Source organism: Chionomys nivalis, chromosome 11 (assembly GCF_950005125.1).
Source record: "Chionomys nivalis chromosome 11, mChiNiv1.1, whole genome shotgun sequence".
Classification (NCBI taxonomy): domain Eukaryota; kingdom Metazoa; phylum Chordata; class Mammalia; order Rodentia; family Cricetidae; genus Chionomys; species Chionomys nivalis.
Genome location: NC_080096.1, coordinates 36,273,431 through 36,299,735, shown reverse-complemented (window position 1 = coordinate 36,299,735; position 26,305 = coordinate 36,273,431). Strand labels below are relative to the sequence as shown.

The window sequence follows — 26,305 nt, the reverse complement described above, 5'->3', positions numbered from 1 at the left end:
TACAACCTGCAAGAGTTGGTTTTATCTCTCCATCATATGGGTTCCAAAGATCAAACTCAGGTCATCAGAGTTGGGGGCAAGCACCTAAAACAAAACAGTAAAGCTTTTAGGTCTCAAAAGCCATAAGGTGTCTGGTCCCATCTACCCGATTGTAACAGAAAGACAGCTATAAATAGTGACACTCAGAATGTGAAATGTCCCTCGCAAGCCCTCGTGTTTGAATACTTGGTGCCCCTGGGGGTGCTGTGTGGGGAGGTTGTGGAACTATGAGTAGGTGGAGCCTCACTGGAGGAAGTCACTCACTGGAGGTTGGTGGCACAGTTTATAGCTGACCCTTCTTCTTGTTGTGTCTTTGCATTCTGGTCCACTGAAAAATAAGCAGGAAGCAGCTGCACACTCCAGATGCTCTAAGAACACCCACTACCAGGTCTTCTCTCCTACTATAATAGATTTAAGTCCTTAAAACTCTGAGCCAAAGCAAACCTTTCCTCTCTTGAGTTCCTTTAGGGAAGTATTTAATCAGTGACCAGAGGGGTAACATACACGAACACAGCAGAGCACTGAAATGATTTCTTTTATCCAAATCCGTGGCTCTGCTTACAGTTTTCTTTCCCCTGGTTCCTCAACTGTATTGCTCACCATAACTCAACCTGAGTGATGATGTTCTCAGTGCTCTGAAGAGTGGCTCTAAGTGTGGTCTCCAGCCCCACAGCATCCCTGTTACCTAGCAACCTGACAGGGACACAGAGGCTCAGGACACATCCCGGAATCAGAAGCTCTGGGAGTGGGGCTCAGCCCTCTGTTCTGAGAATCCCTTCGGGTGATTCCAATGTGTATTCAACTTTGAGGATCACTGTTAACCTACTCTAGCAGGCCTGCGTGTCCAAACTTTTGCCATTGTGAAAGCCGATCATTTACAGTATGTTGAGCTGCATTTGTAGCTGTCCTGGGACATCTGTGACCTGTGGACCACAGTTGGACACACCCAGTAACCAAGGAAGCATCTTTCTATTTGCTACAATGGAATGGGATTTCTCCATCACAAGGATTGATTTAGGAGTAACCCACTCCAGGGTGTACAGGGGTATTAGCCAATCAGAATGGGTACCAACCCAGTGCCTTGAGGGTCCCTTCTTATACTAGACACCAATGCTTTCCATGCTAAGGGCTCAGGGAAAGGATCTTGAGAGGCCAGGACAAAGGAGACACTTAGATCTGAGACACAAATAGCCATGAGGTAGAAAAGTAGCTATTTGCCAATGGAGTGTTTCAATATTTGAACAACTGGCTCAGCTGCGCCAGTTCAAGCTAGCTGCAAAAATGCCCTAGGTCAAGTGACAAAAGCCTCAACACTTAACTTCATTTAACTCTGCTCTGCTGTGTAGAATTGGGGGGTCCATAAGGCATCAACCCAAGGACAGCGCATCCCAGAGAGGAGCACGCAGCTAAGGGAATCAGAAAGCACTGGTGGCGCCTCCATGAATGGTCACCCCAAAGATACACCCGACTTCCAGGCAGATCATTTATACGTCCCAGTTTGCATGGAATTTTCTAGTGTCTGCATGTGAAGCTCTGTATCTGAAGAAAAAGAAGCCCAGATAGGTACCCCGAAATAGTGTTCCCAAGAGCAATGACCTAATGTTCCCAGCTCGGAAGTTCTGAAGAGCCTGCCCCTCTCTTCTTGGCGGTCCAGGTGGACCTCTCTGCCCCAGTTGTGTGTTGGGCGGGCTGCGGTTCTTGTTTATTAGTGAAGGGCATCTGATCAGAGAGGCCCGCCTGACAAGTTCATTACATATCAATTTAATTAGCTGATTTACATTTAATTTACATTTCAATTAATGTCTTTAGCAACAAAACGCTGCCTTAATAGGGTAATTGCCTGTTAGGCAATATGTAAAAGAATAAATAGTCGCATTCTGAGGAAGAATTCCTATTTTCAATTTTTTATTACCATAAATAACTGAAATAATTATTGCTCTTAAGGGCCACGTCCTCATTTCCTTCTGGGCCTAATTATAAAGACTTAGTACCTCATTAAGCAAAATGGTTTTGGAGTCACAGAAAAACATTCCTCTGATCGTGACTCATTAGTTTCAACAAAAGAGGGGGAAACTGAGCTGGTAGGCGCCTTTGGAGAGACTGCGCTCAGGTCCTTCCGAGCCACCCGGAAGTGATAGCAAGGGTGGCTTGCAGTGCGTACCTGTTGGGAGGCTGGTGTGAGGGGTATTCAGACCATTTGCTCCAAGTATTCCTAAAGACAAGGAACTCACTGCCTCCTGAGGCAGACATTACGGACTGCTAAGGGTTTTTTATTTTTTTATTTATTTTTAGTTCTTCCTTACACAACACAAACTCTGTCCCTCTCCTAAAGACAGTTGTAGTCATTTCCTGGTAGGAAAGGTGTTTTCTAACGGTATAATAATAGCAGTGTCCTAAGAGAAGCCGGCAGCTGTGTCAGAGAACGACACAGGGATAGAAGTGATGATTTGACCAGTTCAAGTTTTCTAGAGATGGGGAGATTGAAGCGGTCTTAGGAATTCAACAGGAATAAGCAGGCAAACGGGGTACACTAAAGAAAGTGTGGGGTAGATTCGGCTGTGTGAGGTCCTACAGCGTCACAGGGCAAATGAATCAGGCTTATGCTTTGAGAGTTCTCTATGTTTCTTCCGGGAAGCAGAATTCCGAAAACCTGCAAAAGAGCAAATGCTGAAAATGTCTGAGTCAGGGGGCAGGCTTCTCCTGTCCTTCCTCAGTCTCGGCAAACCACCCTGGTCGCTTGTTCTCAGCACAAATACACAATTCTCTTTTCCTCTAGTGTTCAGCTGTGCTGCCTCTCGCACAGTGCCACCTCGTGGAATCAAGATGAAACTGCAGAAGAGGAACGAATACGTCCTTTTGGATTTTATTTAGTCAATAAAACCAATGTTGTGCCGACTCAAAAAAGAAGCAATGGCTTCCAGGGAGTTGCTTCAATGAGGAATAAGAGAAGGGTGACTTTGTTAATTAAATAAGAAAAAAACTTTATAAAGGAACACATTCCCCCGCCCCCTCCTAATATTTTGAAAGCGTTCGAGCCTGTCTCTCTAGTTCAGACCAATAAGTTCATGTCAGCTCTTAGGAAAGAAAAGCACATGTTCCACATTCCATATTAGTAAGTCACATTTCTAAGATTTCTTTTCACGTTTCCCACCCTCTTGCCACTAAATCCCTTAGGTTTTCAGATCCACTCTGGTCTGGAAGCTCTCAGATGCTACATTCTGAAGGACGAAAGACAGAGGATGGCAGGAGTCCCTGTTACCAGCAGGGGGCGCTCGCAACTTCTGCTCTTGATAGCTCTTTTCTCCTGTAAACTTAGAGCGGGAACTAAGCACTCCCAGGCCCATCCTTTTTTATAGGAAGGAATTTTGAGCACTCTATTCTACATGAAAGTCACACAAAATAAATACTTGTTTGTATAATAAACTTTCAAGACATACAATATTCTAACTAATACACAGGAGAAATAAACTGAGTGTAATATGCAAGAGAATAATTTGCATGTCTGCATCTAAATCACACGACAAGATGGCTTAAAAAGATATAATGAGCAGTAGGGACAAATCCTGGTCTCACTGCCATACAACTCACTATGGCCCCATAGTCTGCCCCAGCCATACAACTGTTACCCACATTGAGAGGGAATAGTTTGTTCCTATCCTGGTTCCCTCCCTGTCAGGCCAGAGTTGGTGGGCTCCCCATTAGCTCAGGTAAACAGGTAAACTGTTTCAGTGAGTATCCCCATCATGGTCTTGACCTCTTTGCTCGTATTCTTAAGCTTCCCACTCTTTGACTGGACTTTGGGGGCTCAGCCCAGTGCTCCACTGTGGATTTCTGCCTGTGCTTCAATTTTCCTGCCTCAAAGCAATGTGCTAGACTTTGCTAATGCCTCATGGGAAACCTTACCGACTCTGAGGAGTGGGTTGGGGGTAGGGTTGGGAGGAAGGTGAAGGGGGCAGGAGGAGGGGAGAGAGTGGGAACTGGGATTGCTATGCAAAATGAGAAAAGATATTTTTTAATTAATTAATTATTTAAAAATTAAAGAAAAAGATATAATGAAACCTGTTGTCTGCTGAGGCGGGAAGATCTCTTGGACCCCGGATTTCTTGAGCAGCCTATGCATTTGTGCACGTGTGTGAGCACACACAGACACACTGGGAAGCATTAAGCAGACTTAAGAAAGTAGTGCACGCACACTTTTGCCTCTTCCTCTGATTTCCTGATTGAGAACTGCAGATGCTACTGACTCTGTGCTAAACATTCTGAACTTTAGAGCAATTCTTTTTTTGGTTTTCGACACAGGGTTTCTCTGTAGCTTTGGTGTCTCTTTTGGAACTCGCTCTTGTAGACCAGGCTGGCCTCGAACTCACAGAGATCTGCCTGCCTCTGCCTCCCGAATGCTGGGATTAAAGGCGTGCGCCACCACCGCCCAGTTTTAGAGCAATTCTTGATAGAGCTCTGAGCAAAACAGTATCTCAGTTTTGATATTGAGAAGACATCTCAAAATATATCTTCTCTTGATTTAGAAGGAAGCAGTATTTCTGGAAAACACTTTTATTAACCATGGGGAGAAGACTCCTGTGTGTGTGTGTGTGTGTAATGTGTGTGTGTGTGTAATGTGTGTAATGCAGGCTACCCACTCAGATATTTTACAAGCCAGTATTTCACTTAAAAGTAAAGGGACAGAGTTTGGGGGTGCTGCATTATTCTTGGCTGCATGGGTGCATGGGATTGCCCTGACAGCAAGGATGTTTCTGAAGCATCAGGCAGCTATCATGACCACCAGCTCCAAATGGCCCACTCATTTCTGAAATGCCAACAGGGTCAAATCAGCCTCATGGATTCACTTCCCCAGAACAATACCAACTGTGTCTTTGCTTCCCTTCCTTAGAGTCCCAGTTCCAAGAATTTCTGTCATGGCTCCCAACGTCCCACCTTACTCACGCCAGTGTCCACAGTGGTCCTGTTGTATGCTCCCAGAGGGTCCTGTCTAGACAGACTGTCTGGGTATCTGGATCATCCAGGGTATCCTCTCTCTCCATAGATCGTGCAAACTTCTGACTTCAGCAGGTCATGTGGGAACAGTGCTCCATGGACTACTGTCTCCCATGAGACTAATGTCCCAGGCCAGTATCATGACACCTTATCTGGGCTCACCAGCCAGACTTCTAACATCTAGTACCCATAATTCTCTGCTCTCTGGACCTTCGTTTGGGAGCATACTTCCCAGAGGGTGCTATGGGGAGACCTACAATTTCTTCTTGTCTCTACCCCACCAGAAGCTTCCATTCTTGTGCTCCCAATAGAGAGAAGTTTATCTTGGACACAGTCATAATTCAAGCAGTCAAGAGTTTAATTAGAGGAAGTACTAAACAGAATACACTCCTTAAGAAAAGAGCCACCTGAACAGAACAGCCGGACCTAAGCTTAGCAGGCATGGGTGTCTTAAAGTTCTGCTTTCTGGTTATCTATTCCCTGGCTCCTCCCCAGGGGTGGGAACTTTCAGAGGAAGGAGTACACTTTTCTTGGAAGCCTATTTTAAGCAGAATTCAATCTTTTACATGTAGATGTATAAAATATAAGAATATATAGAGAGGTTAAAGTACGCCTAGAGTAGATACGTTCTCTAGGGGAGAGGCCACTGTTCTGTATACATACCTCCCCTAGCAGGAGTGCTCTGATACTCTTAAGAATTTTCCTAGCCAATCAACACAACATCTGTCATTTTCTTGTTTTGTTTTTATCCTATTTCTTTGACTACCAACATCTTTACACCCTGTTTAAAGCCCTGATCCGGCCTAGATGGAGAAATCATTACCATCTTTTGTTCTTTATATCTTTCTTTCCAGTCATTGGTCAGTTCCTCCCAGAGCTAACGCCTTATCTGACAATGGTAGGCTAGAAGGGCCTGAACTAATCCTTACCCGTGGCTGACAAGATGGGTGGGTAAAGGCCTAGATTCTTTGATCCTGGGGCAAGGTAACTCTGAGGGGGTGCATCCTACACTTAGCTCTCACCACTTTTCAGAGAGGTAAAGTTCCAGCTGCCCATGGAGAAGCCTGCTCTATGACAAATCCTTGGTTACAAGTTTGTTACAAATGATTAACTACTAACTTGTATTTCTTAATTATACTAAATAGTTTGTAATAATAGCTTTCAAGGAGTAGAACTATACATTACATTTTCAAATGCGTTGCATAGGTATAATACCTTAAACAAGAGTAGAAACATATATATAGTATAACAAAAATAACCTTAAATTTGTATCAGTATACAAAAATTCTATATAAAATATTTAAGACTAGCAGTTGCTTTCTAAGTTTAAAAACAGATTCAACAATTTACCCTTTTATCCTATATCCCTTTTGTCTTTTCAGAACAAGATCCCTGAATCTAATCTCCTCTGCTTAGTTTCCTCCCTGGCTATGACTAATAACAACTTGAAACAAACCTCCCTAAACAATGATAAACATCCATAATCTATTGAGGGACCCAAACCACCCACCCCACCTCTTGGGAATGTGGGCGTCATGTCCTCCCTGCAAAATAAAAGGTAGACGGTGCTTAAAGAACTACATTCAAGGCTGTTCTCTGGTGTGTGTGCATAAGCACACAACTGGGGTTTGTTGAGGTAGAGAGAGATACAGAGAGAGGGAGGAAGGAGGAAGCGAGAGAGGCAGATGAACACAAACACTTGACTTTCCATTATTTGAAAATGGATATGGAATTTGGAAAAGCATTAACCTTTGGTAAGCTTTTTGTTGGTTGTCTGTGTTTTGAAGACTGGATTTTACTAAGTAGCTATTTCAGGCTGACCTTGAACTTGCAAGTTTCCTAACACAAGCTCCCTCTTGGGATTACAAGCAAGTGGATTACCCAGCAGGCTTGGGAGCAGTTTGGGTTCAAGTCCTAGTTATTTTCAGTTTTCAGTAGACAACCCAGACTCTGAAGTGTGACTGGAGGGATGGTTTGAAGGGCTGCCAAGATTCTCTGCCCTAGGGACAGTGGAGTGGGGCCACCTGTAAAGAGGACTGCATGGGACAGGGGAGGTGCAGTTCCGATTGACGTACGAAGAGTAGCTTGACAAACAAGGAGGTGAATGGAAAAGTCATTGGCCCTGTGACAAGGGTCACAAGGACACACTTAACCATCAAAACTACCAGGGAGGGAGGGATCGGGGGTGGGGGGCAAGCTCTAAATTTCCTGGGTTGCCAAGCAAAGACTGGAAAGTGAGGCTGCAGTTCTGAAACTTTACACCTCCTCTGAGCAGGGCTGGGGGTCTGTAATCCAACAGAGCAAGGGTCATGCTTTGCTTCGGCAAGCACATTCCAGAGCTGCCCTGTGACTGCAAAGCAGACATGGGCTTTCTTCTCCTCTTTACAGTTTACTGGCTAAGTATCAAACATTTTATAGGGCAAGCGCTGCCACCCGCCCAGCTGTGCCAGCAAAGATGTTGCAGTAGGGGCTCGCACTAGGGTAACGTCAGCTTTAAAAGCTTGCCTCTGAATGCCTCCCTTCATGCCCTTTAAATGTAGCAAATCAAAGAGGCACACGAGAGGCTGGGCGATTGGCAATCTTCCCAACATGGTGATGAGAATATAGCCCTTTGTGTGCCTAGACCAGCTAGAGGTGAGGCAGGAGGAAGAACACAGGCTGCTTATCCAGGGGTCCAAAGCACCAGCTATGAACGGAACACACTGCCTGACTGAGGTCAGGCAGGTGCTGACAGGTACTTGACCAACTGCTGACAGCATCTGGTGTCTTCTTTACAGGCTCTGGTGGGGTTGTTCAGCTCCCTCCCCTCCTCCTACCTTTCCCCAGTGGCTTTCATACCTATCTATTCAGACACTGCTGGAGTTCCTGCTAAGTGGCAGTACCCACTACAGGAGCCATCAGCAGATTTACTGTAGATTCAAGGAGTCCCCAGGCTCCCGACCTTCACTAGCCTTCTCTACAAGGTGTCCCCTGATACTGTTTGTGAAAACTGTAAAAGACACTATTGGGGTGGTAGTCCTCCGCAGACATTGCCTAGCTAACTTCCCTTCAGCCTCTTTCTCGTAAGGTGACAACGGAGTGACCCTGAACTCTGTGGGGATCCAGCAGAGGGGAAGTTGAATTGAAGATTGGGTTTAGTGAACTATGTTCACGTGATTTCCAGTCCCTTGCCAGGTAAAACTCAGCTCTTGAAAGCCATCCTGAAAGTAGAAGTGGCTTCCTCAAATGCAGATACACCCACTCTGCTGGCTGACCCAGCACTGTGACCCATAGGCAGGTAAACCGCTGCAATCAAGACAAGGGAAAGCCAATGGCTTACTTAGGTAATGCAGTAAATTCAGATTGTGTGAGCTTAGCTCTGCACTCGGATGTTAGAACGCCCTGAAAGGTCACAATAAGCAAAACTCAACAGAAGTTGGAAAAGACAGCAGCATGAAAACCATGGAGCATAACTAATAAGGAGCTGTGGAGCTAAAATAAACTACAAACTAAAACCTCAGCCCTGATCATCATACTAGAAGAAAGGTTGGGCATATTTCTGTCGTTTCAAATTAAAAGAAGATCTAGTTGTGACAGAAGGCATTTGATTCCAGAGCCTTGCCCTCAGACTGTCTAGTGCATGAATTTACTTGGGCAATAAGCCTACTCAGGTGTCTCCTATTCACACCCATACCATCTCTCTCACACACATACACACAAACACAAACACACACACTCATACACACTAACACACAGACTCACACATACCCACACTCACACACGTCTAGGAGCTTGCCTTTCTCCTATACTTGCTCATGCTACCTTAGCTATCTGAATTGGCATTTGTTTATGTTTATCCATTACTTGAAACTTAGCTGCTGGAGGTCACCAGTGACCAATTTCTAAACGTATCATGCATTTTTTGGTGTTTTTCCAATCAAACTCATGACAGCCTAAGGCACTGGTGGGGGGCATTAATCTACTTCCCATACTGGCTATTTCTTGTGCCTACTCATGCCTTTCTCGTGGCAAGGTGATTTTGGAAACACGGGCTTTTATTTTCCATGAAAAATAAACCACCTCTGTCTAAGCAGGCTGTCTCTATAATACTGTTTTGGCTACATAGTGATGCCCTTACTGCAGAGGGCCATAGACCATGGATGGATTAAAGTGGCTGAGAAGTTGAACCAAGCTGACGAAACCAAGGCTTCACAAAACACGAAGGAAAGGGGATGTTGTGGAAACCGAAGAGAAAGGAGCAAATAAGTTCCAAGTGGCTCCAAACCATTGTAATGACCACTGGACCAAGTCTTTGCCTCATTGTGAAAGAGAACATTGTAACAGTCACAGCAATATTAGAGCAGGAAAGGAAGCCTCATACTGCCAGGGCCCCAGAAGTCTCTGTGGCATCATCATGTGAATTTCAAAAGGGTACTTCTTTCTCAAACGAGTCAAAACATAGCTAGTGCCCAGGCTTCAAGCTCTTACCATCTTAAGCAGGTGTTTGCTGGGAACTGAGCTCAGATCTTCATGTTGTAGGATATTTGATCGCACAGTGACACCCTGTGTTAGAAAGGTTAGAAAGGTTAACCTTTAATCAGGGGTGGAGCCAGTGATTAGTTGACAAGAACCAGTCATAGAGTACATGGAGGATCCAGGATATGGATAGAGAAGCATAGGAAAGAATAAGGAGAGACTTGGAGACTCACGGGCTTTTGGGACTTTCTTTTTGGTCTAGGAAGTGTGGAGAGAGGGTCAGCTAGTCACTCGTTTGCTGCTTATTTGACCTCTCATGTTTTTACCCTAACATCTGCGTCACCGACCACTGTTGTCACGGTTGTGGCTGTTGTACGGGCAAACTGAATAGTTGCAGATTTGGAGTCTAAGGAAAAATCTTTCCCCCTTTAAGACTGGAATGTATCACAATGCTGGGAGGTAGGATTTTGTATGGTGCCGCAATGGATGGCTTGAAAATGGAAAAGAATAAGTGAAGGGATAATCTACTTAGGTGGAATTGACATAATGTCAATTATAATTGTTATCAGTTTGATAATTCACATTGTATCCTTAACAAGCGGTTTAATAACTGTGTCAAATATGAAACATGGAATGCTAAGATACAAGCCTTAGAAAGACCTGCTAATGAAAATAAGAAAAAAATGCTCAGACACAGGCAGAGGAATTTAAACCAGAACCTACCACAGCACTGAATGATGACACTGCATGTATGTCACAGCTGCTTGCCCCTCCACTTCTTTGATCTATCAAGTTTTCCCCCAATATATGACTCCTTAGTCTTTACTGATAATGGAACAGCTAAGGTAACATAACATCTTCATGCTTGTGTAGCAGCCGCATTCAGCCACTGAGTCATCTGTCCAGTCTGAGACAACACTTCTGGTCCTGTTTATGATCGGATTCTGAAGATGTGCTGGCCTGACGGAGAAGGGGACAAACGGTAGAAACACGGAGTGGGACTGAGGGAGATGGAGGATAGGCAGGAGGAGAAAGATGAAGAACGATGGAAGAAGATACAGATAAGAAAGGGATTGATTTGTATTTAAATATGCTGCAGTGCACCTGGGTCATACTGCCCTGAGCAAATAAATGTCTGCCACAGCATGCACTTCCTGGAACTACCCATTACTTTTCCTGTCTTGTTTGCTATTTGAATCTCAGCTTTGTTCCAGGTGATCAGACTTGATTCTTTGGTTCTCAACCTGTTCACATAGTGAAATCACTTCAAGATTTAACAGTCACACACACACACACACACACACAGAGAGAGAGAGAGAGAGAGAGAGAGACAGAGACAGAGACTGAGAGAAATTTTAAGCATGAAGCCTAGGCATCAAATCCTTACACGTTTTTTAAAGTTTCCCCTTATTCCTGTTGGGATTGAGGCCACCAGTTTGTGTCAAACATAGCTACCTTTTCTTATTTCTGAAGCACCACCCCTCTAGTCTCCTTTAGCCCTGTGTGTGTGATGGCACGCATGGGTCACATTACATCAGGGTGCTATGTGGACTGCAGAAGTCTGCAGAGCATCGATGTGGCTTTTCACCAAACTTAGGGTATCTGTTCTCCCTTTTCCTGGTGCATAAGTAGACAAGCAGCCTAGAGGTCACCAGCATAACGCCACCCTGTCCCCCATAAAGAAAAAAATTAATAACCAAAAGTGAACTCCAAATGAACAAGCTGTTCTTTAAAGCGTGTGCCGCACTCAACAGCTGCAGACGACTGCACCGTGTCTTCACAAGAAAGGACCCAACAACAGTAAGGCTTGGCTGGGTAGGGACTCAGGGGGTCCACCCTCACTGATGAACTGTTTCCTACTGTCTGATTCGGGGAAAGGGAGAGTCCTTGTCTTAAGCTATGTCTGTATTGTTGAGCCCATCAGACTCCAGTGGATAGTCTCAATCCAGTGGCCAGGCAGGTAGTCATGGTTAAATTAAATTGGTAGAAAGTAAAAGCAGAAGTCATAAATCTGGAGAGGGGACCGAAAGGGGGAAGAGGGAATTGATAGGAAGCAGAAGAGAGGTGAGAGAGTGTGGGGGCAGGAGTAACCAGAACGAATTACAGATGTGTATGAATTGTCAAAGAATAACTTAATATAAAAAAAAAGAGTACTACAGTTCATAAAATGGGGAGATGGAAAAGGGCCAAGCTTCCAAATATAATAAACTTCTGCAGTAGCCTGCTACCAACTAACCTCAGGCTTGTTTACGAGAAAATTGAATCTTTATGTTGTAAGCAAAAGGTAACTGAATTTTCTCTTTGCAGGTAAGAGCATTTTATCTGAGTGTTAGTATTTTGTTAGGCTCCATGCCATTACGGTGTAGTCTGTGATGTTTGGCGTTCAGAGGATGAGTGAGTGGGTCTAGGGTGACAATACTCAATGAACTTTTAAAAAAGCTTAATATTCTTTATTAACCATCCAAATTACTGCATACTGGGTGGCTTAATGGAAGTCCTACATCAAAGGGGTCAAGTTGTTTTCTTCTGACACCCTATGCTGGTTGGTATTTGTTAACTTCAGTTGTGAAAATGTCTCTAACAGACTGGCCTGTGACAGTCTGTGGGGGTACTTTCTTGATTAATTATTGATGTGGGAGGCCCGAGGCCACTGGGAGCCACCCCCGGACACGTGGTCCTGGGATGTAGAAGAAAGCAGGCTGAGCAAGCCTTGGGGTGCAAGCCAGCAAACAGTGTTTCTCTGTAGCTTCTGCCTCAATTCCTGCCTCCAGGTTCCTGAATTCTTGTCGTTTCCTCTTTTCATGATGGAAATTAAAATAAATCCTTTTATTCCCAAGCTGCTTTGGCTGTGGTATTTATCACAGCTATTGAAAACAAATTCATACAAAAATCTGTAGCAGGTTTGTGGAGTGTTGCTGTGACAGACGTGTGTTGTTTTTAGGAGGATTGTGGAAGGACTTTGGAATGTTGGAATGGAAAGACCCTTGAATGTTTACAGCTTAGTGGGTGTTTGGTGGAAACCTTGAAGATGAATCCTGAGAGAAAGGCAGACGACTGCATTTCCGGCTTTTGACACTTCAGAGTGAAGCACAGACTGTATTAGGCTGTTTGCGAGATGTTTGAACTGAAAAATTCCGGTTTCTAGAGCTATAATTAATAAGAAGCCAGTGCCACTAAAGAGAAACCTTTGCTTTACTGATAGACTCTATACTGGTTAGCTGGAGTTGAGAATTCAACTGTGATTAATAAGAAACCAGCATCACAGAGCTGAACTTTTCTGGAAGTATTTCCTCAGGCTCAGCACCCAGAAGCTGGTCCAGAGGAGATCAAAGTTGCATCTCGGGCTGGAGGCTGAACGTTGTGATGTGTATGAGTCTCCCAGATGACTGGTTTTGGTGGCTTGAGGGCATCAGGATTAAAGCAGTCCCGGAGAGCAGACGAGGCACTGTGAAAAGCCCAGAGAGGCTACTGGAAAATGTGCAACCTACGCTGTAGTGGAGGCCCAGGGTTTGGAGAGGGTACGGGGAGAAGCTCAGGTGCGGCCCTAGAGGCAGGTCAGAGCCCTTGAAGAGAGCCCAGGGCGGGTTACTAGTGAAAGTGCAGGCTTGGTTCCAGTAGCGCCTCCGGGATACTGGAGATGCTGGGTCTGTGGGTGCTCACTGAGGACAGCACCAGGGGTACAGGGGAGCCAGCCTGAGCTTGCTAACAAGCTATATGTGGTAGAACAGAGCTTCCCAAATACTTCATAGCCTAGGAGATCATGAGAACGTCCCATATGTTGGACACTGAGCTATTTATATTGTTGGGATTCAGTTTTGCTTTGTCTTAATTATGACTGTATCTTGGTTCTTCCTTCATGAGTAAGAAGTTTGTAAAAAACATTTATTTTATTTTACAGGAGCTACCTGTTGAGAGACTTTGTACTTTAAAGAGGCATTGAATCTTTTAAAGAGATTAAATTTTTAAAGTGTTAGAATTTTTTTCTAAACAATGTGAAACTTTTAAAACTATACTGTGTCTTTTATTGTGATATTACCTTGAGATCTTGGGGAGAAACAAGAAAGTAAAGGTTAAGATTTAATAATGGTGTATTTGTGTCAAGTTGATAAAGGGTCAATTCTATTGACTAAGTTTTTCTTCTTCCCTCCCTCCCTCCCTCCCTCCCTCCCTCCCTCCCTCCCTCCCTCCCTTCCTTTCTTCTTTACTTCTTTCCGTCAGTTTGACAAGCTAGAGTCATCTGGGAAGAGGGAACCTCAGTTGAGAAAATGCCTCCACCAGATTGGCCTGTATGCAAATCTGTGGGGGCTTCTTGAACAATAATTGCTGTGGGAGTGCCCATCCCACTGTGGGAGGTGCCATCCCTGGACAAACTGTCCTGGTTTGTAGGAGAAAGCAGGCTGAGCAAGCTACAGGGAGCAAGCCAGTAAGCAGCACTCTTCCATGGTCTCTGCCTCAATTCCCGATTCCATCTCCTGTCTTGACATCCCTTGGAGGTTGACTGTAACCAATAAGCCAAATAGGCCCTCTCCTCCCCAAGTCATTTTTGGTTGGTGTTTTATCACAGCGACAGAAGCCTCTTCCATTAGTGTGTAGACAGCTGTCTTCACCTGGTGTCTTCACAGGTTTGTGCGCAGTTTATGTCAAAGTCCTAATCTCATCTCATGAAGACAATGAGGACTCACACTGATTGTTTCCAGTGATTAAAATGTAGACCCCTTTAACAGCTCCGTGAGAACTGTGCAGAGAGGCTCTGTGTTTTGTAATAAAGTAGGACTGGGCCTCAAGAGGACCTCTGCAAAGTCAGAAGTCATCCCCACTTCAGAAAGTGGTTTGTAACCAGGTCTTGAAATTTCATCGTGTGGTTTTCCTCTCCCACCGGTCCCCTGCTGTCCCGTTACTCATGTCCATTTACCCCCGAGCTTGTTACATTAAAGTGTGGATGTGATCCTTCACTGACTTATTACTTTGTAAAGCTCAGCTAGAGGAACCATACTCTAATTCTTATTGACTGAGCTAGCATCTCACTTAGGGGACAAGGTTAATAAAACAAAGCATACTTCTGGGTATCTATTATTGCTTGTAATTGTAGAATACATCTTAAGCCCAAACACATTTTTCCAAAGGGTACAATTCATACTGCTCTGTACAATAAAATTCTTACATCACAGTGATTTCAGCTTGAGTGTGTTTTATGTGTCTGTACTACTTAGTGGGGGGGGCACACATGTGCATGTGTGTGCACTGTGTGTTGGAGGTCAGAGGTCAGCGCTGGTGTTTGGGTCACTTTCCACCTTATGTTTTGAGATAGGGTCGCTCACTGAACCTGCAGCTCACTGATTAGGCTAGGCTGGCTGACCAGCAAGCTCCCTGGACTCCTTCTGTTTTGGCGTCCTCAGCATTGGGGTTCATGTGCATTACTACACCCAGCTTTTTATGCGGGTGCTAGGGTCCTTGTGATGACTTAGGTTCTCGTGTTTACATGACAAGCACACTTTACATCTCCCCAGGTTCTGTTCATCTCTCATCATAAACTGTATCATTTCTGTTAAGCTTTTTGTAGTATTCTTGGTAATAACTAAGTATAGAGTTACAGAGTTAGAAATGATTCTCCTATAAGGTGCACATAATGATCAATATGATGACAGGAACATGCATTTAACAACATAACTCTACTCAAGGGAAGATCATAACTTTTTTTTCATGCATTTAACAACATAACTCGACTCAAGGGAAGATCATAACTTTTTTTTTTCCTGAGACAGGGTTTCTCTGTGTGGCCCTGGCTATTCTAGAACTCACTCTATAGACCAGGCTGACCTCAAACTCACAGAGATCCATCTGCCTCTGCCTCCCAAGTGCTGGGATTAAAGGCATGTACCACCACTTTCTGGCTACACAATTATTTTTATAATATCTTTTTTTGTGATAATAATATGATAATAACCATGGTTGTCAAGAGTATTTGGTGTATTTTGCCTCACTTAATTGGCATAACTTTTACTGATAATACTAAAACAAGACATAATACAGAATCATCATTCTGTAGCAAAAAGATGACTGCACCTGAACTCAGACTGGTGTCCTGAGGTCACAGCTGTCTGTCCCGAGGTCACATCTGTCTGTCCCAAGGTCACATCTGTCTGTCCCGAGGTCACATCTGTCTGTCCTGAGGTCACTGCTGTCTGTCCTGAGGTCACTGCTGTCTGTCCTGAGGTCATAGCTGTCTGTCCTTAGGTCTCGACCAGACCAGAGCAAACCAGTCTCAACTGGAAGAGACAAGACCAGACTGGACCAGACAAGAATATACTGGTCAAGATCGGTCCAGACTGGACAAGACTGGGAAAAAAAAAAAAAAAAAGGACCTGAACGGTCTAGACTGGAGCAGACTGCACTTGACCGTATTCTACCAGACCAGACGAGTATCTGCTGAAACAAACAGGACCAGATTTGTTTTGACTGGTACAGACAAGACGACACCGGACCAGACCAGACCTGGTTGACTCAAAAGAGATCAGGGGTTTAATTAGTCTGGCTAAGTCAGCAGAGAGACTCAGTTCTTGGTACCAGTGCATTCTTAGAGGTGAGAAGGCAAGAAGAAAAACAGAACTCTAAGAGGAGGAGTCTTCTCCACAGGAAAGGGGCAGGAAATGTGTCACTAAAGCCATGAAGGTCTAAACGAGCTGTGGGGATACAGGCAGCTCCAGGGGGATGGTGGGAGAAGAGGGCACGAAGGGACAAAATAGCCTGGTCTGGCCCAAGGAAACTGCAAGGATGCAGTTCCAAGGGTGGGGGTGGGGTCAAGTGAAGAGCATCAGCTGCAGCCTTAAAGATCTTGGCTGGGAGTGCCTCTGCCTCCAAGAGCATCAGAGTGGTGCCTAGACACTCAAAGGTCGCTTCCTCAGACTCAGGGAAACATTTACACTAATCAAAGGGTAAACTTACGTAATTGCTGGTGGATGGGGTACTGAGCGATCGATCGACCAGTGAACTGAAAGGCGTGTCTGTTGTGGGTGCACTGGAAAAGAGGGATAGACCATGAGGGGAAATACAGGCACTAGGAGAGCCTATCAGAGTCACAAAGCCAAATATAAGCATTGCAACTCGGATAGAGAGGTATCCTGGCAGTCAGGAGAGAGTATGACAAGGTCACACCACACAACAAACCTCATACAAGAGATTTATTAGGAGGGGAAGAAAACAGGCAGGTGAACCGCCGCTGTTCAGGCGAGAAACAGCAGTCAACTGAACAGGATAGAGGGCTTATATAGAGTTTCTTGGTGTGTGTGTGTGTGTGTGTGTGTGTGTGTGTGTGTGTGTGTGTGTGGAACTTTTCAGGGTGGAGCTTTCCAAGGTGGGATTTCATCTCCATAGATTGGGCTTTTTACTCTGTAGGATGGGGGCAGGGTTCAGCAGTTAGGGCAGTTAAGAGTATTCTGTGGGTGGAACCTGGCAGTTAGAGGTCCTTGGAGAGGTCTGGCCATTCGTGTGGCTTGAGGAGCTTACACAATAGAATGGGGTATTTCCATGAGAAAATTACATTGTATTATGGCCAGTGATGATCTCCCCCCACCCATTCAGGCCATGTCAGATATCAGAGACAAATGACAGTGGCAAACATGCAAAGACACAGCAGTAGCAAGAGACAATTTTGGGTCAAGGCTATCGGGGTCTTGCCTATCTGAGATTCAGTTACCATAGTTTTGCTTCCTGGTGAGCCAATCCCCTGAAGTCAACTGCCACCTGCTATTCCTCTGACCTGGGCACTGACACACCATGTCTGCCTGCACACCACTGTGTTTCTCAACATTGATAACAGTGGGCTAAACTTTTGAACCTGTAAGCCAGGCCCTATGGAATGTTCTCCTTTATAAGAGTCACTGTGGTCATGGTTTCTCTTCACAGCAATAGAAACATCATTGCCAGGAAGTCAAGATGTCAGGAACTTCAAGCAGCTAAGCACATCCTTAACCAGGTGCAGGGAGAGAATGCATGCATGCTTGCAGCTCAGCTCTCTTTCTCTGCTCTTCGCATAACTGAGAATCCACAGCCTATGATGGTGCTGCTCACTTTTAAGTTAGCTCTACCTATATCAGTGCATATGATCTAGACAATCAACCACAGACATGCCATGCCAATAAGCCAACTTGATGCAGACAGTCACTCCTTGAGACTTGTCCCTAGAGATTGCAGCTTGTGTCAAGTGACCATCACAAACACACAACATGAATTCTGGGTTCTTGGACCAGCAGAGGTTTAATCTTTTAAAGTCTTTACTTTGACTGGATCTCACGACATAAACCAGGATGGCCTTGAACTCACGGTGTTCTTGACCCTATCCACCCAAATGCTGTATTAAAGGCCTACACCATCATGCTTGGCAGGAGGGACATTCATGGTATTTAAAAATAATTTGCTTTCCTTTATTATGTGACCCAACTTAGATGAAACCCTATATAGATTCCTTTAATGTCCAAAACGAGGTGCTGAATTACAAAAAGAGAAAGGGTTAAAAGCCCAAGTCCAACCACTTAGAGATGTTTAACATTGTGAATTCTTAGTGTGCTTGAGAGCATGTATTATCCAAGACAGATGTAATTCAAACACTGATTTTGAACTTCCTTCTGAAAGACGCCACTTGTTTAATTTTTACCAGTCACCCGTTAACATGAACCCAGACTAAAGATCCTTAATATTAAGAGCTAATGGTTCTGGTGTTCTGGTATCGCTCCCAAGACTGGAATAACTGGGTTTTTAGCTCCCCTGCTTTATATAAAGGTAGAATTAGAAGTACAGAAAGCTATTGATTTTAAATACTGGATGACAAGAAGCTTAGGTCTGATCACAAGGTGAGTCCAGGCTCTGTATGGGAATAGTTTCCCAGCAGTAGTGTGTGTAGAGAGAAGGTATCCAAGTATCACACAAAGCGGCCAGGTCAGGTTGGTAGCAGGGGCTACTGGCATTCTGCTGGTAAGTGAGCCAAGTAGGCTGACTTTAGCAGTGGGAACCATGCCCCGTGGTATGGTCTATAGTAGACTCATCTCAGCGAAGCCTATAAGTAAGCATAACAAAACACAGAGGGAAACATAATTCAGAAACCACGTTAAATTCTACCTATTAGTGGGGCTGTAGAAACCCCGCAGGTTCTGCACTAGCAAAGCACACCCTCATGTCCACTCGGTTTTAAAGTATGCAGCCAGTAATTAAACTCTTTGCTAGCATAAGATCAACATTTTTTTTTAAAAAAGCAGAATTTAATGTTAAACAGTGTGTTACTAAAATATCCAGGAGCCAGCGAGATGGCTCAGTAGGTAACCACACATGCTGTGTGAGCCTGACGACCCAGGCTTGCTCTCTGGAACCCATGTGAAGTTAGAAGGAGAAAGCTGACTGACTCTACATCTACATAGCTGTGCTCTGAACACCATGTGCACACTGTGGCAAGTACACATCAATACAACATAGATGTTGGGCATGGCATAAAAGTCTAATCATAAAAGTTTAGAACAGCTCAATGTATTTGTGTGTACCTGTAATCCCATTACTTGGGAGGCAAAGGCAAGAGGAATGTGAGTTCTAAGACAGCCTGGGCTCTGTAGTAAGTTCCAGGTCCAGCCTGGGCTTCCTAGTGAGACTATGTCATTAAAAAACATGGGGGACTCTGTGAGTTCGAGACCAGTCTAGTCTACAAGAGCTAGTTCCAGGACAGGCTCCAAAACCACAGAGAAACCCTGTCTCGAAAAACCAAAAAAAAAAAAAAAAAAAAAAAAAAAAAACATGGGGGAGTAGGCTAGAGATGGCCCAGTGGATAAAGTGCTTGGTGAGCAAACATGAGAACATGAGTTCAGGTCCCCAGCACCCACATAGAGGTGAGGCATGATTGCATATCCTTAACTCCTGCCCAGTGGGATGGGAAAGGAGGAAAGAGACAGGTGAACCCTAGGTGCCCACTAGGTAGGTAGTGTAGCCAAACAGAGGCCTCCAGGTTCAGGGAGAGGCCCTGTCCAAAAACAAATAAACAAAAAACCAAACCAAACAAAAAAACAAAAAACCAAGGTAGACAATCGGTCCCCTCCACATGTACCTGCATGGGTGAGCACCAACACATACACGTGCACACATACATGTGTGTGTGTGCACATATGAATACAAGGCTGCAGATAATTTAATCAAGTTTGAGAAAAAAATTGAGACAGGGTTTTCCTATGTAGCCCTGATTGGTCTGGAATTTGCTACTTACACTAGGCTGACCTGGAACTCACAGTGATCCACCTGCTTCTGCATTCTGAGTTCTTGGATTAACAGTGTGTATTGCCTTGTCTGACATGCTTAAGAAATAAAGAGAAAATATGTGTGAAAACTAAGGGGGAAAGTGGTCTTAGGAAATGAAAGTGCAGAGAATCTTAAGAGATGTGTGGAAACTAACAAATGGACATCCTTGAATTGAGTGCCGCATTAACTGAAATGAAAACTAACTCTGAACTGATCAGCAAATTGGAGACCCTAGAAAAGACAGATACTCATACGCCAGGACAACACACACCATCTGTAGAATATAATAAAAAAAAGTTAAAGTGATTCTTGCCTCAGAGATGTGTGGTTAAGAGCACATGGTCGCTTCCTTATTTGATCAGGCGGGTATAATCTAGATTCTACAGTCAGGAAAGGGCCATGCACCTAGCCTGGGCAAAACAGAGCTGATTCTGGTGGTGCGGGAGTGGGTGAGGGGGACCCGGATCTGAGGACCTGAGAGTGGAAGAACTGGCCTGCTCCTTGCTGCAGGCTGTGCTTGGCGAGCTAGTCCGGGCAGTGCTGAAGAGCTCGCCCCTGGAGTGACAATGAGGGAGAGCCAGCAGGCTGACCAACAGAGCTACCACCCCGGCCAGAAACAGGGTTATGAGTTGGCTTAACATCCACTCCAACTTCGAATTGTTGGAGCATGTGAAGGGGATGAACCTTCAGCTCCCAAACAGCAGGCTCTCCATGACACAGTGTAACAACAGGCTATCCAAAGGAGTCCCAGTGAGAGCCATTATCGGTGGAGTAGCAGAAGCCAGAGGAGGCCTTAAGCCAGACCAATGAACACTGGCAAATAAAGATGAATGGACTAAAGGTAAATTGTGTGACTCAACAGGCCACTCTACAACGCCCACAACAAGATTCTTCTCCTTTTATTTTATTTTATTTGGTCTGGTTTTTGGTTTTTCTTTTAAATTTGTTTTTTTTTGGGGGGGTGGTGGTGTTCCAAGGACTGAAGGTGGATGAGAGGGATGGGAAGATAACGGGGGTCCGAATGAATGATATGAAATCTACAAAGAATCGATAAAAGTTAAAAAAAATAAATGAAAACTCAATGTTGGCAAGAGTGGCCAAAAGCACCCATACTTCTCTTGATGAAGCAGGAATTGATGTAGCCTTTGAAGATATGATAGTATTACTTTAAAATCCCACATGTGCAAAACACACACATTGCATAAGGGCCATCCCTATTCCACAACACATGTATTAATAGACCTTTTCTAAAGGGTTAAAATTATTTACGTGTGTGTGTCTGTGTCTTTGTACACGTGTGTGTACCAGGGTTCTGGAAGAGCACATCCGAGCTCCTGCCCCTGGAGTTACAGGCAGTTGTGAGCTGCTCAAAGTGGGTGCTGGGAACTGAACTCGGCTCCTCTGGAACAGCAAGTGCTTGTAACTGCTGAGCCACTTCTTGAGTGCTCAAATATTCTAGAATGTTCATAACAGTATTGCTAATAAGAGATAAAATATAAACAAAAATGATCATCAATAGTAAATAGGATAAAGAATTTATAAATTTATACATTGACTTATAAGTCAATGTATATATTTCTGTGTTGGAATATTGTCTAATAACGGAAGAAACTTCAAATACATGACATCAACATTGCCTAGCTGCCCCAGCAAATCACAGAAAAACATGTAAGTATTAATTCTATTTAGCATAAAACAAGACAAATCGTGCAGCAATGAAGTTTGGGGATACATACATGACAGTAGAAGATTCACTGTAACAAAATCACTGCAGGATTTACTCCCATGGCAGTTTGTAAGACAATATCCAGGGCATTTTTTAAAGGCTTAATAACACCCTGTTTCTTAACTGGGTTATAAAAACACAGGGACTTCCCCTCCATTGTCAGAATGTGTCCGGTACTCTTCATATACACATACTCTTCATATGTACATAGTTAACATATTTTGCATTAAAGACCTTTATCATGGACTTTAACTGGATAGCCTTTTAGATTCTTTGTATCTTTGATGATCTGTGGCCAAGATCTTTTCTGTGGATCTGTTATTGAGAGTTCCATCTGAGCAACAGGCATTGAGATTCACTTGGTGAATTGGACAGGAAATCCTGGCGTGAAATATAGGGATACACTGACAGATTCACAGAACAGGTGACTAAGGACTATGATGGTGATCACGGGAGGTTGTGACTTTACTTGAGAGATCTTGGGTCCAAGTCCTGTTTTTAACTTATGTCTTGGTTGCTCATTCCCTATTTCTTATATTGGTTTTGTAAATTTTATCACAAAATTCAAACTCAAGGAAGATTACTAACTGTAATATAGTTGGGGAAACTGAGGCCCCAGATTGACGCCACTTCCCCATGGTGCCCTCACCACTTTGAAACCCAAGACTCTCAGACCTGAGCTCAGGTCATAATTGTTACCTTTTCTACCGGTTTGCGCTCACAGCTTGACATCACAGAAGAACCACTCCGCCCCGTCAGAAGCCCCGCCCTCTTCCTCTCAGTCTGGCATGCCCCGCCCCTGCGCGTTTCTTCCGGCCCCGCCCCTCCGGGCTGCCATGACAACGAGTCCGCGCCTCGCGCTCAGCTGCTGCTCGGGCGGGACCCAGGCTGGACCGCGGGCCCCGGCCTGGGGGCCACAGCTGCCACCGCCGCCGCCACCTCATCTCCTCCCTGTCCCTGTCCCGCCTCGCGTCTTCCCGCTGCACTCGGGCCGGAGGCCGGGGTCCCTTCCCCGCCGCACCACCCTGCGCGGATGCCGAAGGTGAAGGCGCTGCAATGCGCCCTGGCGCTGGAGATCCGCTCTGTGAGTATTGGCCCTGTCCCACCCCAGCCTCCGGGTCCCCCTATCCCGACCCTGGACACCCCCGGAAATGTCGAGTGCCCTCCCACTCCAACCTCGCGGGGACCTCACCCCAACTTCCTTTTGGAGTGCTTTTGGATTTCTTCTACACCACTTCAGAGTTGCGCTCTCAGGACAGTAGTTCTCTTTGAATTCCTCTTTACTCCTGTTCTGGTGAGGGACTCTTAGACCCTTGCTCTTCTGGGTGTGTGTGTGGCATTTCTGCCAAATCCTGCAGGTTTTCAGAATCTTTCCCACGCTTCCTGTTAGCGTAGGAACTCCTTTTTTTATGGGTGGAGTTCCTAATTTTCAAAACATCTTACTTTGTGGCGTTAGTGCACCAAGTTTTTTGCCTTCTCCTCCCGGGACAAACCCAACTCCTCAGAAGCCTCTTCAGCTCTTCCCTCCAGTACCCAAACCCTCCCGACTTGGAGAGGGTTCTCCTTGCATCCTTCCAGGGGTCCCATGAAAGACCTGGTTAGCTCTACTTCAAGCTTGCAATCCCATCCAGTTACTCTGAACATTCTTTTAAGGGGATCTGTCCAGCCTGTTTCGGTAAACCCAACTGAGCCCAGTGAAGGGCTTTCCGGGTGTTGAGAAGCCCCCACTCCCCTTGATAACTGCAGAGTTTCCTTCTGAGAGTTTTGAAGTCCTTCCGTGTCATCCTGAGAGACCCTTTTTCCTTCCTTAGAGGAGAACTCTGGTTTTGTTTCCTAATCCCTCCAATTACTTATTCCATTTCTTTTCATGCCTTCATCCGTGAATTGTTCTCATTACAGAACTCAGCCTTCTAGTTGGTATCCCAACATCAGTAGGCGCATTCTCTGTCATTTTCTGTGCCTGCCCCAAGGAGCCCTCTTGCATTTTCTTCCCATGGGTCCCCAAACTAGCGTTTCTCTGCACTTACCTACGCTTATAAGCGCTCCCTTTTTCCTAGCTTTCCTTTCTCTCCTTGAAGCCGCAGCAACACTGATCTTAAACCAGCACAGAAGTCACAAAGTTCTTTCAGGTCTTTTGTTCAGCCTTAAGGAGGAGCTTGGGTGGGGCAGAGTGCATCAGGGGTTGAGGGCAAGCGAGTTTTAGGGACTCCAGAGTCTGCTACAGTTGCAGAGGTTTTTATTCAGAAACGCTGTCCCAAACTTTCGGTGTTTGCATCACAAGTTGACTTTCTGGCAACGTTTGTTTTGCAAAGAATGATTAGTTTACCGAAATACTGCATAATGATTTCTAAATGTGCTGGATCCTCGACAGTTAGCAAAACTCTGAAGAACAGTCTCTGTAGACTTCATTACTGGCTGTCGCTTCCTCTCTTTGCAACCAATAGCTTAGCCGCTTGCCCAAAAGCTGCTGCACGACAGGCTGGCTGCCCTCTGTTGTCAGTTGTTTGCTAGGAGGAAGTACGCTGTTGTGATTGTAGCCCTGGGAGTCAGAGACATTTTATCTCTCTATGCAGCTTTTCTTACTGAAGAAAATGGATAGCTATATATCCGGAGTATGCTGGTGCAAATATTCCTTTTTTTTTTTATAAACATTTGAGTTACAGTGTTTTATAGTTCCCCAAATTTTCTAAGACATTCCTTCATCTCTTTAACTATTCTGTGTGCTGTTGTAGAGATGCTGTATTTTCTGACCAGCAAGAGCCTTTTAAATGACTCTAACGTTCAGAAGGGGGAAAATGGCTATTAGCAACTACAAAAGTTAAATAAAATTAATTTGGCTTTGATTGAATAGAGGGATCATAGGACCACAAATCTTTTTAATATCTTTTTATTGTAATTTTATCTTAAATTTTTGTACAATTACTGTATATAAAAGTCAAAACTGTAAAATCTATGTTAAACAAGTTTTTCACCGTTAGTAACCATTGTCATTGTCAGGATATAAATATATACACACACTCTTATACATGGTATATTTATTTTCTTATGTAGCAGGAAGAATATACATAAACTAAGGTGCACTTTATTTAATATATCCTGGAGATCACTCTGCATCTGTGAAGAGTGCCATCTTGTTTTCTCCCAGATTTCAATCATACAGAATAAATGAAAGAGCATTTTAATGAATAACTCTTGCTTATGATCTGCATTAATTTGATTTTGCTGAAAATCTGAAAGTAAATTGCTGATACCATAATAATCCTAAATACTGCAGCATGCATACTCTAATATGAGGATACTGTATATAACCACAATTCCATGATCATAAGTGGTATAATTAATAATATATCTTAATATTGTGTCCACATTTAGGTTTTCCCAGTTGTCACAAAGATAATTTTTATAATTAACTTTGAAACCAAGATCAAAAGTTTGTATATTAAAATTAGCCATTTGATTGTTAGGTTTTATAATCAATTTCATTATAGAGAATTCTTTATTTCTGTGTTAATTTGCTTTCTATCAGTGGATTTTGGTAAGTTCACACATTCATGTCATCATTACCCAGATCGATATTTAGAAATATCTATCACTATGAAGTTACCTCATGCCCATCAATGAAAAGGAACTGCCTTTCTGATTTGTCTCTCTAGATTAGTTTGCCAGCAATGGAGCAACTTTTATTATTTATTTATTAAAAGAAAACAAACTATCTTTTTTTCATTATACATACCAATCTAAGTTCCCACTCCCTCCTCTCCTTCCATTCCATTCACTTACCCTCCTACTCCACCCCCATCCACTCCTCAGAGAAGGTAAGGCACATTGCTTTGGGGAAGGTCCAAGGCCCTCCATACTATATCTAAGCTGAGCAAGGTATCCATCCAAAGAGAATAGGTTCCCCAAAAGCCAGTACATGCATAAGGATAAATTCTGGTGCCACTGCCAGTAGCTCCTCAGTCTGTCCCAGCCATGCAACTGTCAACCACATTCAGAGGGACTAGTTTGGTCCTATGCTTGTTCTTCCCAGTCCAGCTGGAGTTGGTGAGCTCCCATTAGCTCAGGTAGACTGTTTCAGTGGGTGAACCCATCATGGTCTTGACTTCTTTGCTCATATTCTTACTCCTCCCACTCTTCAGTTGGACTTTGGGCACTCAGTCCAACAGCACTGGAATGTCATATTGGAGACATACAGTGTGTAATATTTTATATCATGTGCTGTGACTTTGATATTCAGTGATGTTGCATGTTTTGGTGGGTTGTTCCTGTAAATCATGATGTAATATTCTCTTCCATATGCATATGACAATATATGTTTTAAAAATCAGATTAAAACATATATATTCGCAGTGTACAAAGTGGTTGTATTTTCTTTTCGTCCTGACCTGACAGAAGCAATTAAGAGAGTAGAGAGGCATATTAGCAGTTACTTTTGTGTTTCTGTAATAAAATGCCATGCTCAAAACCAACCTCAGGAGCAGAGAGTTCATTTTAGGTTATAGATGGAGAGGGGCAGAGTCTCTCCTGGTGGGGAAGGCATGGCAACAGTTGGGGATGGATGGTGGTAAGAGCAGGAAGCTGGCCAATCACATTTCCGTCTACAAACATGAGCAGAGAGACAGGGAAATGGAATGCACTTATACACCCTCCATATCTGCCCCAGTGATGTGCACTTATAGCAGGGCTCTGTCTCATAGAGGTTCCTTTACCCCTCCCCCAAACATTGTTATGTAACGGCGTAAATGAATGCAGACAGATTATAAAAATATATACAGCTTTAATGGGGAAATAGACTTACAGGACCACAGGTTCCCACGGAGAACA

General features: G+C 44.2%; 1 protein-coding gene and 1 long non-coding RNA gene across 4 annotated transcripts in view; one reads left to right on the top strand and one right to left on the bottom strand.

Annotated features, from left to right (window-relative positions):
* LOC130883653 (uncharacterized) lies at positions 1-23,576 on the bottom strand. The gene is made up of 4 exons (XR_009057985.1): positions 23,509-23,576; positions 16,429-16,501; positions 9,499-9,573; positions 1-84 (listed from the first exon to the last, which is right to left on the bottom strand). It is a non-coding gene; the product is annotated as an uncharacterized LOC130883653 (long non-coding RNA).
* Positions 22,347-26,305, top strand: part of Spata6 (spermatogenesis associated 6) — a 90,506-nt gene continuing 86,547 nt past the window's right edge. For all 3 annotated transcript variants that reach the window (XM_057784296.1, XM_057784295.1, XM_057784294.1), the window contains exon 1: positions 22,347-22,565. In XM_057784296.1, coding sequence (XP_057640279.1) covers positions 22,538-22,565 — 28 coding nt within the window. In that variant the 5' untranslated portion in view covers positions 22,347-22,537. The remainder of the gene's footprint in view (positions 22,566-26,305) is intronic.